At 36.7% G+C, this 15,313-nt stretch overlaps 1 protein-coding gene across 1 annotated transcript; it reads right to left on the reverse strand.

Annotated features, from left to right (window-relative positions):
• Positions 1–3,635: 3,635 nt before the first annotated feature.
• Positions 3,636–14,156, reverse strand: dpt (dermatopontin). The gene is made up of 4 exons (XM_051112162.1): positions 13,713–14,156; positions 4,622–4,747; positions 4,419–4,526; positions 3,636–4,233 (listed from the first exon to the last, which is right to left on the reverse strand). Exons 1-4 carry the CDS (start codon positions 14,000–14,002, stop codon positions 4,167–4,169), a joined length of 591 nt encoding a protein of 196 aa, XP_050968119.1. The 5' UTR covers positions 14,003–14,156; the 3' UTR covers positions 3,636–4,166.
• Between the last annotated feature and the right edge of the window lie 1,157 nt (positions 14,157–15,313).

Below are 15,313 nucleotides of genomic sequence, written 5' to 3' on the forward strand. Positions count from 1 at the left end.
ATGTAAGCCTGCATAATTAAAACTGAAAAACAGAAGGCGGAAGAAAATGGCAGAGCAGCTGAACGAACGTGTGGCCTGACCTGCTGAACCCTCCGCAGTGGTCAGTTCCAGCAGCAGTGCGCAGTAAGTCAAGGACAGTGTCGGCTGTCCCCCAGAGAAAAGGCTTGACTTGGGTACAGCCATGTCATTTTGTGATGCTTGGCTCGATGCCTCAAGTCGGCAGCTGCCATAAATAAACAGTGTTGAGAGCCACTGGCTTACACCCAACCACGTCTGCACTAGAGGGGAGCAGAAAGACTACTAGACAGAATCTGGCTCTGCACTGGAGGCAGTGACCCTCTCCTTAACCCCATTCAATTAAGTTCTGAACCAAAATGGCTGAAAAAAGAGCAAAAGAAGGAGGGAAAAACATAAACATAAGAAAATCTAAAAATGCTATCTATATTTCAAAAAAGGCCTCTGGCCTCTAACAAAACATGCAAAGACAATAATTACAATACAAAGCTGCAATTCAAAATGTCATGTAGACAATAAAGAGGAATATAAAGACAGACAATAAAGACGAATTTGTTTTCCCTATTTAAACTGTCTTGGGTGCTATCTCAATCCCTAACACACTTATCCAGCCTATAATTGTCTCACTCATTGAGAAAGACACACCCAGACCAGACACACATGAATGCTTCTTGCACCACTTTTCAGCAGAAAGGGTTCTTCACACAGGAAAACTAAAGAGAAAAGTTATATTTTGTATTTGAATAGTGAATGTGCTGTCTGGTTTGGATCTGATACAAAGTCCACATACCATGACAAAACAGCAGGAAATTTCTACTGTTTCCTCACAGGCTCCATGCAGAAACAGAGTACAACCAGTGTTATCCAATTCACAAACAAATCTCTCTTATGAGTAGGTTCTTCTTGATGATGATTGCCCATTTTCCACAAGTTGATATTCTTTATGGTCTTAATGAAAAGTCTATAATATACTTTGGTTAAAAATTCTCAATGGTAGTGTAAAACAACACCCTTTTTACCTTGCCAAAATCAGCTCTGCAAAAATCATCCTGTTCTGGTCGAGGCTGCTTTAAATGTTAATGAGCTCTGCTCACCCCGCCCCTCTCTTTTGTCTGTGAAGTGACGAGCCTGTTTACTTTAGCCGCGTTTAGCTGCTAAACTTGCTAACTGCTGTTATTAGGAAAGGCGATCGCAAAGATTCATAAAAAAAACCCTTATACTCACTTCTGCTGTAGGTGAAGCTGGATCACGGATGATTTGCACAAACACAGACGGATATATGTAGATCGGGAGGCGCATTCCCTTCACAAACAAACTTCAGCAGCTCAGATGTCAGGAGTAAATGACAACCACTATGTTCATTATTACATCCAGCAACACAACACCTCAATCGCTCAATCGGTGATATTCTTGTCTAACTTACATCACTGCTCCGGCATCGAAACAATGGAGGTTGGACTATTACAGTTGAGCTGAGGTATTCAGCACTCATGTTAATCAACTGTCAAGGGAGCGGCCTCTGAGAATCTGAGAATGGTTCGATTAGAAAAAGGGAATATTATTTTTACAGATTAATTAAAAACCACTTCATGGATTTTTATCATTATAGGGTAGATTTGTACATACACTGCCAACACACATTAATGTTCAAACAACAACCTAAGGCTGGGTTCACACTAAAAGATTTTACAAATCTTATAAGATCTTCAAAATGTGAGAGACCACAAACATAAGGACCAAACATCCTAGATTTAACCGTTTTGCTCCTATAGTGTGTGATGTGCTATGATGTGACAAAGACAGCACACCACACACCAACAGATTTTCAAGTCCCAACTGTGAACATGGGAAATCTCGCAAAATCTCTGGAGACTTGAGAATAAACATCACACTAGAGTTCTATAAGAGCTTTATTTCAACAAGACAGTTTGTTGTTGCCTTACGTTTATTCATATTGGAATCAACAGACAATATTGTTTGGAAAAAGGTTTGGTTAATACCTAATCAATATTTACTGTAAAGTTTTAATCTGATATTGATTTAGTTGATCCTTTTATCCCAGGTAAAAAAAAACAGCATATTATGGTAGGTAGGTTTTGATGCTGGTCCTTGACCAGCAACATGACCAGCTAAGGACCAGCATAAACCAGCTAAGGACCAGCATAAACCAGCAAAGGACCAGCTTAATCCAGCATCAAAACATACCTACCAGCATATGCTGTTTTTTTCATCAGGGATGTCAGCTGCCCTGAAACAGTGGAACATTTATTTTGGCATTTCCCTTTTGTGAAACTATTTTGGCAAAATGTATGTGATTTTATTGTACAAAACATTGATAATCATTTTGTTTCGTTATCCCTGGTGCAAAAAACAGCATATGCTGGTTAGGTATGTTTTGATGCTGGTTTAAGATGGTCCTTTGCTGGTTTATGCTGGTCCTTTGCTGGTTTGTGCTAGTCCTTGACCAGCAACATGACCAGCATAAACCAGCAAAAGACCAGCTTAAACCAGCTAAGGACCATCTTAAACCAGCATTAAAACATACCTAACCAGCATCCCAGCATCAAAACATACCTACCAGCATATGCTGTTTTTTTCACCAGGGTGGACATTTGTATTGTATTACTTATTCCCTGCAGAACAGCAGGGAAAAGCACAGTCACGTCACCTTTTTGGCTGCGCCATGACTGTGTTTGTTATGCTTCCGTCTTCTGTCATTTCACTTTCTGATTGGATATTGTTTAGTTTCATGTGATAATCCGTGCGTTTGTCCTCGGGTTCCCCCCACACATCAGGATTTCCGATCGTAAATATCGTAAATATTCAACATGTTTACGATTTGCAATTGAGGCCTCCGACGTTCTTCCGAGCAGATTCAGTCACAATCCGTCTAATCTTTAGAACCACCAAGATAATCGGACATTAGTCTACCTAGGATTGTCGGAACGGGAGTAAAGCCCGATTATCTAGTGGTGTGTACCCAGCTTAAGTATTCTGAGGAATCTTTGATGAACTGAATCTAGTTGCTGAACTGAACTAATATCTTACTGAAATAATGAATTAGAAGTTATTATTTTCAGTGATGTGCATCGAAACAATCGAAAGCAAGTTTTGTGTCAGCAATGTCCTTATAACAACAATGTTGGTAAATATGCAGTAGTAAACTGTAAATGCACACTAAAAAGGTTTAAAGGTTTGAGCTCAGTAAGATTTTTTTTTTTAATGTTTTTGGAAATCTGTTATGCTCATGAAGGCAGTTTGATTGAAAATACAGATCTATTTGATATTGTTTTACGATTGAAATAACAGTTTTCTATTTGAACATACTTTAAAATGTATATTGTATGTATATATTCAGCATACTTTAAATGTAACATATATATTCTGTAGAAACTGCACTGTTTTCTCACAGCCCAAAAGCTGAGGATGATCTATTCAGTGTTTATAAACACCCAAAAAATTTACACGTATAGATATCAGATGTAATCTGACCAAATCCGCTCAATAAAGTCTGAGAAATAAGTCACTTTTTTTAAGCGAAGCAGAAAACAGATGGAGAAAAGATGAAGAGGTAAACAGCCGTTATGTGTGTTGCACAACAGAAAAAAACAAGCAGAGTGTGGGAGAAACCTTTGCTTTATTAGTTCAACCCTTTTTTCCAAAGAATTTGGTACGTTTTATACTTCATCTGAGTATTTGAGACTTAGATTTAAAAAAACTACACCAAAAGGAATATTTTGGACTTATTCAACAAACATGTAAGAACGCATTGGAGAACTGCTGCTGTATAAGTGTTGAGTGATACTCAAAGTGTTCAGAATTCATGCTGTTTATTACATGGTTTATTACATGGTTGCATGACATAAATGTATGTGGAGCACATTCATAATGCACAAAAATATAAAAATGTTTTTGTCCCTTTTTTGTCCTTTATATTTAAAAAAATGATTATAAAACACTTTACTGCAAAATATGAGAACATGGCAATCCATGCAGGCTTACAGAACAAACCAAACATTTGTAAGTTGTAAAGCTAATTTATAAAATGTTGTATGGCAAATGTTTTCAGTAAGTGCTATTCTTTTGTGGCGACGTGCATGTGCTCTTTTAGCACAAATGTGTCGATAAAGACATTACATAATGAATGCAGTTTAGAAGTTTTCAAACTGACAATCAAAGTCTGTCATTCGGCACAAGATGTACTTCCACTGCCGATCCCTGCAAAGCATTAAAAAAAACAGACTGTTATCTCCCAACAAAGGAAAACCATCTTTTAGCCATTAAAAGCAACTGAAGCGATTACTTTAATACATTCGTCTGTATTAAAACAAATGTTATTTTGACACAAATGCTTTAGAGGCAAAACCTCAAAGTGCAAAAGAAAAGGAAGTGGTCATACAGACCTCAGTACACCACTGAAAGTAGTTTGAGCCCCCCTTATGAAGTAGCCGTAACTGGGGATTACCATCTCTCCCTCTTCTCTGTAGTACTCTGGAACATCATTCGTCTTCCTGTGCATAAATCATAACAATGCAATTAAAGGAAAGGTTATAATTTATGTGAAAAAACATCTATTGTAGAGTTTTAATATTATTCCAAAACTCACCAGCAGGAATATGGGCATCTGCGGGCATATCGACAGCAGTAGAATTGCCATTCTCGATCCAGAACCGCCTCAAAGTACTTACTTTGCACACCAGCAACCAGCCCATTGTTTGTGCAAACTGAGGACCTGCAGACAGTGCAAATATAGCTTTTATATAGAGAGAAGAGGCTGAACAATAGACATCTGTTATTTGTTAAATGAATATGAATCCTTCATAACAAAGCTTTGGAATATTGTATTTTAAGGTCTTGTGTGCGACATGTGATCGTTTGAGGTGTGCTTGCCTTTAGCTGTTGACCTTTTATTGTGTGCATCTTCCTGTTTATACTGAAGGGCTGACTAAAACAGCAAGAGGAACGTGTGCCTGACATACATGCATGAACACAATAATAGTTCTATCCTTTTTGTCTGGCGCCATTAGTTCCATTTTGCCATTGCAGGGCTTTAAATGAAGATCTTGAAATGAATCTTTTAGATTTTTCACAACCACATATCAGTGACATTTGACCACATGTAGTGCAGATATTCAGAAAAACAGCACAATTTTGAGTGAGATATTGCTATTGAACAGTTAAATGAAAAAGAATTTCATATTGAGTAACTTAGATTTATAGCTAATTTTGACTTAGGCACAATATTGCCAGTTATTTTGTCTGTTTTTGCTTTGTTAATGAAAATAATTCCACACAATGCCATAGTCCTTGAGCAACAGACGGAGGTGGGATTTTGTATTTTTGTGTGAACCGCTGTTTTTCAATGAATCTATGGAAACCCACTTCTGCCACTGAATAAAACATAGAGTAATTGCAAGTTTTTATCTCACAATTCAAACATCTTTTTTCTCACAACTGCAAGTTTACATCTCAGAATTCTTTTTTTATCAGAATTGTGAGATATAAACTCGCAATTATAAGAACGTCATTTTTTTTCCTCAAAACTAGACATTAAACCTTGCAATTCTAAGAAAAAAGGCAGAAATTGCGTGGAAAAAAATGTGAAAATTGCGAGATATAAATTTGTAATTGCAAGAAAAAATTCTGAATTGCAAGATACAAATTCGCATTTGCGTTTATATCATAGAATTCTGAGAAAAAAGTCAGAATTGTGAGATAAAAAGTCACAATAACCTTTTTTTATTTTTATTTAGTGGCAGAAATGATTGAGTGAATGATTCAATGGCTCATTCATATAGACAGTTATAGACTGGTTCGGCTGCGGAAAGAATTGTTAAACAAAGATTGTGAAGATTGTGACTGAATGTGAAGTAAATGATTCAGTGACTCGCTCATAAAGAAAGTTCAGTGATTTTGTTCCTGAATAAATCAGTTTTGCTGAATAAATTGGTTGAGTGAATGTTTCATTGACTCTTTCATAAAAACAATACACTTGTTTCATTACTGAATAAATCAGTATTGCTGAATGAACTGGTTAAGTGAATATTTCAATTACTCTTTCATAAAGACAAATCAGTTGTTTTGTACGTGAATGAATCATCAATATTAAAAGAATCAATTAAGTAACATTGTTCAATGACTCGCTCATAAAGTGCATCAAGACTACTGGTATGCCGCTCTACCAATCAGATGTAAGGACTGGAACTAACTGTCATACGCATCACCCACAATAGTTTTAACATATTTAACCCATGTATTTAACTTCTGCGGTTATGATTAACTTTGACTTATGACCATAAATAGCAAAATATTAATGCTTGTTACAGCAGGAATGTGATTCCCTTCATAACTAGTGTACGAAAGAAGTTTTTACATGCCATTGCGATAATTCTAAATTGCTTTATACAGTCGAAAATTATAAGACTGAGAAGTTTTCATAAATTCAAAGCTTTTTTTAAGCCAGCAAATGTCACCTCTGGTGACTGTGAGGCTGGGAGTAGTTTTTAAGGTTTTCTGTAAATACAGGTTTATTTAGGGTTTCTGTTTGTTTGTGGCCCATACAACCTGTTGTCATCACAACAGGGACACATTCATGAGTTCTGCACTGCTCCCCAGCCACCAGCAGCGCCAGACTTTTGTCATAGCAACAGTAACGCTATGGGCAACTATTCCACCAATAGGAAGTAGGCCAAGGCCTTCTCCCAGTGGAATGTCATCTATGCCGTAGTGCAAACCAGAGAGACTGTTCTTATAATGTGAAGAGGGAAAGAAGATCCTCTTAAAAGACAGCTATTTATTTAGGTGGGGTGTACAGTTGAAGTCAAAAGTCAGAATCTACAAAATGTTAATTATTTTACCAAAATAAGAAGGATCATACAAAATGCTATGTTATTCTTTATTTAGTACTGACCTGAATAAGATACTTCACATAAAAGATGTTTACATATAGTCCACAAGATAAAATAATAGTTGAATTTATAAAAATGACCCTGTTCAAAAGTTTACATATACTTGATTTTTAATACTGTGTAATTTTTGTGTATTTGAACCCTTTCCAACAATGACTGTATGATTTTGAGATCCATCTTTTCACACTGAGGACAATTGAGGGACTCATATGCAACTACTACAGAAGGTGTAAATGCTCACTGATGCTGCAAAAGGGAAAACGATGTATTAAGAGCCAGGGGTGAAAACTTTTGAAAACAATGAAGATGTGTACTTTTTCTTATTTTGCCTAAATATCTTTTTTTTTTTTTTTTCATTTAGTACTGCACTTCAGAATTTACAGAAGATTTTCTTTCTTTCCCAGAAGACAAAATAGGTTAAATTTACTCTGATCTTTAAATTCAAAAAGTTATCACCCCCCCGGTTCTTGCATTGTGTTTCCTTCTGGAGCATCAGTGAGTATTTGAACCTTCTTGGATTTGTTGAATAAAGAAAAAAATGCTGAATAAAGTCATTATATTTGTTTTCTTTGCACGCAAAAAGTATTCTCATACCTTCATAACATTAGGATTGAACCACTGATGTCACATGGATTATTTTATCGATGTCCTTACTACCTTTCTGAAGGTGACAGTTGCACTGCTGTCAAAAAGCTCTTGGATTTCATTAAAAATATCTTAATTTGTTTTCCGAAGATGAACAAAGGTCTTACAGGTTTGTAACAACATGAGGGTAAGTAATTAATGATAGAATTTTCATTTTTTTTGTGTAAAATATTCCTTTAATACTAAGAATTGGTCCCCAATCTGAAGTTTGACCAAAAAAAAAAAAAAAGAATGTAAGTACAAGTAAGTGTTAAAAATCATTTTTGGCCATTTTATAATATTTTAAATCAGTCCACAAATTGTAAAAATTATCTTAAGTGCATAAGACTGCATAATATGATTTCTTAATTGTAAGTTCCCAGCAGGCTGACAGGCAGTATTCCCTCACAAAACTCTCATAGTACGCAGCAGAGACAGGGGTTGAGGTCACTGGCACTGGCTCTAAGGAAATCTCACAAAGTGGGCAGTAGATCAGGGAAAACTATACTGAGTCCAATTAACCCACTGAAAAAATCTCCCCCAGTGCTGTTGGAGTGGGTGGAGAAAACTTGACGGAACATTGAAAGGCCCTTGGCGCTGTTGCTTATGCCCTCAGAGACTTAGAGAGCAACCAGACTTTTCCTGTTCTAACAAGCTGGAGAATTGGTGAAATAAGGTCACTTTTGTTATGTGAATCACACAGTCTGTAAGCCACCTTAAGGGTCTTGTATAAAGATATGTCTTTCTAGCCATGATCTGAAGAGCTTGCGCCAAATAAAAAAACGTGGTGAAAAAAATTGGTGGTGTTATAACGCACATCACATCATTAGAAAAAAGAGGAAGGAAAGAAGGTAATCATCTCACATCAAGACATTACGGTTATTGTAGAGGGGAAAATCGTGAGAGGGCTATGAATCATTTTTCATGTCGGGCCATTCTGGGCAAACATTCACGTTCCTGTGGACAACCGGAGTCTAGAAACAGGAAAGACTATTTTATTGTCCAACACGAAAGTCAGTTTTAGATGAATAGCTCTTTTCATTACATGCAGCTTTACAAAAAATAGTGTCTTAGTATCCCTGAGTGATCATGTCAAAGGTGGGCGTGACAAAGAAAGCAGCCAGTATAATGTTTAAACCAGTGCACAGTATGCTTTTGCTTGTAGTTTGCCTTCAATTTTGTTTTTATATCAAGACAGCAGCAATTAATAATCCAAATATATCTATCCATAGAGTGTCCTGGCACTGCAGCCATGTGAGTTTAGAATGAGCTTTCCAGGAAAAGTTTAATCCTGTATGTGTTCAAAACAACAAAGCTTATACTGTGCAGTGCAGTTCAAGCATGTCTCATAAGCCTTTAATTGGTCAGATTTCACTCTGAGAATTAGTCCTCTGGACTCTGTGTAAACCTAGCAAAAGCGAGAGAATAGTGCATGTAAACATTTCATTCACTTAATTTAGTTAATGACAGTCAGAAATAAACGAAAGACTGTGATGTAATTGTTATGTTTTCAATATCATCAATATTATTTTAGTATGTGACAGTGCTGTGAAGCTTTAATATACAGTCCTGTTTATACAACAAAAAAATGGAAATGCCTGTTTATAATCACAATAAACTTTAATAATGGCTGCATTATTAATGCCCTGCATTTTTGGTACTATTATGAAGTTAAACGACACATCAGCTGTCTGTCTGGCAGAACATATCCTTCACATATAATAAAAGCATTAGAGGCTATACACCACACTAAACATACAAAGTAAATGTACTCATTCAAAAATAAATAATTAAGTCAGCGCTGATAGCCTTGTGGGCAGTGCGCCAACATACAAGGCATTTGCACTACAGGCGTCCCGAGTTCAAATCCCAGCTCGAGGGCCTTTCCCGATCCCGCTCCCTTCTCTCTCTCCCACTTCGCTTCCTGTCAGCTATGATCTGTCCTATCTTAATAAAGGCCAAAAATAAAATAATAAAAACCAATTTATGTTTTATTTCATTTAAATGCTGTTTAATTTATTTGCATTCGGTTGACATTTCAAGGTATGTTGTTGTTGTTTGTTGTTGTTGATATCAGTAAGCCAAATTGACCTTTGAACTTTTTGGAAGTCTTTCTAAAAACCCTTTAAATTTGCTTCCTCAGTTTCCTCAACTTTTTATAAAAAAAATCCTCCAAGCACTGCACATGCAGCTGGAAAATGATGATAGCATGATTTAGCTTTGGATATTTGGAAATGTGGTGATCCAACTATTCTCAGCATATACTTTACCAGCAATAAATATCCAGTTCAAAATATCAATAAAATGACAATAAGCTAAGCGGGTCATTCTTTTCCACTCTCTCTGAAGTGCAGGGTAGGTATCTATGTTAACATGCTCTTGAAATGTCCAAAAATACAGATGTTTTGGACAGAAATTATTTCATAGGTTGGTCATCCTAATGCGCTCACATCATTGCAATGTATACTAGTCTTTAAAGGCTATGTAAAGGCTATTTAGAGAACTCTGAATGTTAGAAATGCATTGCTGAAAAAATTTCAGAAAGACTGTGAGCTAATAAATTGTGGAGTTAGAGGAGAAGTCCACTTCCAGAACAGAAATTTACAGATAATTTACTCACCCCCTTGTCATCCAAGATGTTCCTGTCTTTCTTTCTTCAGTCGATAAGAAATTACGTTTCTTGAGGAAAACATTCCCAATTTTTTTTCCATATAGTGGGCCTCAATGGTGCCCCCAAGTTTGAACTTCCAAAATGCAGTTTAAATGCAGCTTCAAATAGCTCTAAACGATCCCAGCCCGAGGAAGAAGGGTCTTATCTAGCAAAACAATCTGTAATTTTCGAAACAAATTGATAATTTATATACTTTTTAACCTCAAATGTTCGTCTTGTCTAAGTCTGCACAAACTCTGTTTTTCAACTCTGTTGTTCAATAAGGTCAACACAGTTAGGGTATGTCGGAAAAACTCCCATCTCGTTTTCTTCCCCAACTTCAAAATCGTCCTACATCGCTACAGAAGTACCAACCCAGTGTTTACCAAGTGAACATGCAGAGCATGTCGGCTGGGATCGTTTAGAGCCATATGAAGCTGCATTTAAACTGCATTTTGGAAGTTCAAACTAGGGGCACCATAGAAGTCCACTATATGGAGATAATTCCTAAAATGTTTTCTTCAAGAAACTTAATTTCTTTACGACTGAAGAAACAAAGACATGAACATCTTAAATGACAAAGGGGTGAATAAATTATTTGTAATTTTTTGTTTATTTCTTTTTGCACAATGTATGATTTACAGGTACATAGTTTTGATTAATAAAACCTAATTTCACGCAATTACTTGCAGAATCTTATGTTATAACTTCAAAACAATTTTAACATCCTCCCTGGTGAAAAAAACAGCATATGCTGGTAGGTATGTTTGATGCTGGGATGCTGTATAGGTAGGTTTTGATGCTGGTTTGTGCTGGTCCTTAGCTGGTCATGTTGCTGGTCAAGGACCAGCATAAACCAGCAAAGGACCAGCTTAAACCAGCATTAAAACCTACCTAACGAGCATCCCAGCATCAAAACTTACCTACCAGCAGGGCTGCGTGATTCAAAAACGGATACCTTTGAACGTTGTTGTCACATATACAGCTTCATATGCTGAGTTTTCTAATTCAGTAGTTTTGCTCAGTAGCTCATGCAATATGGCGTTGTACTTGAGTGATGAAGCGCTCCGGTACAAACCCCGTGAAATTACGGTTTGTCAAAAACAGCTCAAATCCACATAAGGAAGTTTAAATATCAGGGCTACATCAACAAATGCGTTATTATATCACTTTTGCATTTGTTAACACTATTGGGTAGGTTTAGGGTTGGGATTGGTGTAGGGGATATTTCCAAAACGATAGAGCATTAACCTTTAGCGACACGCCCCGGATATTTGAATTCTGTACAGCCGCAAAACGTACCTTAATAAAAACGCAGCAATACGTGCCTGTACCAAAGTAATAAAAACGTGCCACGGTCACATATTGAATGAGTGTTTTAGCACCACTCTCTGGACATTTCACTTTGAAATTGCCATGAAACATGCGGTAAGATACATAATTATGGTGTTGCAGAAATGTATGTAGAGGCACGAATTTAATGAGCATGGGTTGGCCAAAGCCCAGCAGGCATACAACATAATAAGATGTTGATATTATGTTTGTGATGTCAGGTGACCAAAATTCAGTGTCAATTCAATGTCTAATGTCAACATTATTTGATGTCCAATACCAGCATCAGCTGATGTTGATGTTTTGTTGTTTTTAGGTTGTGTAACCAAAATCCAATGTTAAGTCAAAGTCAAATATAACATCAATCCGATTTTCATTCTCAACCAAAATGCAACATCTATCCGACATCTAGTCCAACGTTAACTCAATATTATACTAGCATCCAGTGCCTGCTGGGAGGTGTGTCAAACTTTAATGCAACTAGAGACTGTTAAAACTTCAGAATGCACAAAAGAAAACATTCAAATCTCTTCGGTTAAAAGTTATTCTGCAGTTTCTCTCTGGAAAGACTGTCTGGCAGCCATCAGAGGGTGGGCCATTTCTGGTTCTGAACACCATTCTTAAACTGGGGTGAATCATCAATGTTGAATGACTAAGTGGACAGATTTTTTGCACACTCAGTGAGTGATCTATTTGTTTTAAATACCTTCTTTCCTACATGTCATCAGAGACTTTATCTGGCTGAGACACGTATCAGACGGTTGTAAGCAGCAATGTTAAATATTATTAATGCCCCAGTTTTTGTGGGTGTGTGTGGTTTTTTCTTTATAATAACTAGATAATCTCAGAAATGTGTCGGATGTTGGAACTATAACTGAGCATGTATCCAGGGCCACATTACTGCTGAAGAAGAAAATATAAAATGTCAGACCTTGATGGCTCCAAGATGTTCTGCTGTAATTGGAATGAACACTGCAAACCTTGCAGTGCTTCAACAAGAAACCTTTTAACAAGTCCCAAAGCTTCAATGTTCTTAATAGAATGTCACAGAACTAAAGTGATTCACAAATGTGGAATCAAACACGTCTGTGGCAGCTTGTTAAAGTTTCAGTTTGGCAGTAAACAAGGCTCTTAAACTTAAGTATTACCATTATATCTCTTCTGTGGCTTGTGGCTTACTGAGAACAGCAGACCTGAGGCAAGGATTAAATGACACTTATGATCTAGATTGGCCAAAACATCTGCTTGTGTTTCTCCAGTCCTATTTAAAAAACTTTCATTGTTTTTCTTTTGACAAATAATTTAACATGACATTGTCAAAGCAAGCACTCAACTCTGAAAGCTAGCATTAGCTAGTGCTTTCAGTAAACATTCACATCTGAGTCTAATCATACATGCATGAGAGCTCTCCATTTTAGTTAGTCTAAACCAAGCATACAAACACCAAAACCTTTTTTAGACATGGTCAGCCGAAAAATATTTGAAACACAAGGGGATGCCTGTGTAACGTCAAAAATTATTTGCAAATATTGGTCCAAAAACCTGATGTTCCTTATCTGAATCTGTCTTTCATTCATGTATGTGTATTCACTGCACAAGTGAAACTGCAGTTTAAGTAAGTTATACAATAAAAAAAATGGCATGTTTATTTCCATCTATGTTCTCTATGTATCTATATGTATTAAACACACTTTAAAAAAAATTGATTATGTAGGGCATCATTTCAAGGTCTTTTATGCTACACTGAATCTTTTCAAACAAAAAACATATTTTCTGCACATTTGTGGAGTTGTTTTCTGTGTTGTATCAAACTGTTTTGTTTTTGAAAACTGTCCAAAAATGTGAAATTTCTTATCTTTCACTCATTTATGTGCATTGACCAGATACCCTCAAAACTTCAAAGTCTTAAAATTGTAATTATAAAAAGTGCATTCTTGTGATATTTGGCAAACATAAGAAAAATATACAGTTTATTTTTGGCTACTGTATCTCTATCTAACATGCTTTTTAAAAAATTACAACTGGAACATCAGGGTTTCATTTCATGGTCCTTTCTATTACAGTGAATGTCATCATATAAAACACACTTGCAAATGTGTTTTCTATTATAGCAGGACATATAAAAAAAAAGGCATGAACCCGCGTTTGACAACACACTGTTACCCACATTCATACAGACATACCATTCCAACCCGGCTCTGTTGATATCGTCCCACCAGCATTCGTTAGGTTCTCCCCAGTCGTAGGGAGTCTTCTGGCACTCAAAGTTCCATAGGCGGTCCGAGCCTTCCTTCTCACTAAAGTAGCTCCTGATTGCCACTAAGGCTTCACCGTGTGGACACTGAAAGTTAAAGCCCTGGCGCCAGGTATTCACCCACTCCTCATTGGTATCATACATGTAGCCGTGCTGAGCGTTGACTGTGGAGAAAACCATCAGCAGGCACAGAGCCTGCAGAACATGTGCTGAGCTCATCCTGAAGTCAGACTCTGTGGAACTTCTCAATGTTTCCTGCGTCTTAAAGGCTCTCTGGGATGTGCTATCCAGATGTTCTGTGTCCGGATCCAGGGGTGATAATTTTCACCATGAGCAGATGGTTACGGTCAGGGTTTGGACTTTTCGTTTTTGTATTGTTAAGGAGGATGTTTCCAACCTCCTCCCAGACTGTGCTGTAGACCCAGAGCTAGATTTTTTTTTTTTTTAAAGAGAAATCTCACTTTGAGGCCAAACATTTATGTATACAGAGTAGGTTTATTTTCAATCTATCATTCATTGTGTTAAACAGTGTGATGGACTGAAGTGCTTTCACAGGAAATAACATTTGAAGTGAAGAAATGAGTTATTTTTAATGAAATCAAATGTGAATACAACTACTTGTTACCTCATGGATTTCTAGGTGATCTGACTCTTAAAGGTATAGTTCACTAAAAAATGAACATTTCCATTTGATTTTCTCACCCTCAAGCCATTCTAAGTGTATATGACTTTCTTCTTCCAGAAGTTCTGGCTCTTCCAAAGCTTTGTAATGGCAGTGAATGGCTGTTGATACTCAACAGTTCTAAAACATTATAAAGCGCAATCTCTTGTCATATGCGTGTTCACGAGAGAGTGGTGTTCGGTAAGGATATGCTATAGTCTCTTGAAAACCAAGTTTTGTTTAAATCAAAAGAAAACCAGTCTCCTCTTGGCTTATATTGAAACCCTCCAACATTTTTCTTTATAAATCCTTGTTTTGTACTTCTAATTCATGACTGGTGTTTTGTTTTGCTCTTCCGTGTTCACTTCTCACTGGAGCTTACACTACACCTACATCTTAGGTCATCTGCTGGAATGCTACTCTTTTGTGAACGCACGTATGACAGTTAACAGAAGCAGGAGATTACGATTTATACATTTTTAAATATGGATATTTTTCTTACAAAAATGCATTGATTTGCTGAGAAGACCTTTTTTAACCCTCTGAAGTTGTGATGGATGGATGCACTTTATTGGACTTCTATTGGACTATTGAATCTCAACAGCCATTCACTGCCATTATAAAGCTTGGAAGAGCCAGGGCATTTTTTTTAATATAACTCTGACTGTATTCGTCTGAAAGAAGAAAGTCATATACACCTCGGATGGCTTGAGGGTGAGTCAACTATTGGGTAATTTTCACTGCTGGGTGAACTATCCCTTGTACGAATTGCTTCATTGGTAGGTTACAGCCGAATTAATTCAGATTAATGTAGTCATGTTGAAAGAGTACACCCAAAGTTCGCCCAAAAATGAAATTTTGCTGAAAAA

Source organism: Labeo rohita, chromosome 6 (genome assembly GCF_022985175.1).
Source record: "Labeo rohita strain BAU-BD-2019 chromosome 6, IGBB_LRoh.1.0, whole genome shotgun sequence".
NCBI classification, from domain to species: Eukaryota; Metazoa; Chordata; class Actinopteri; order Cypriniformes; family Cyprinidae; genus Labeo; species Labeo rohita.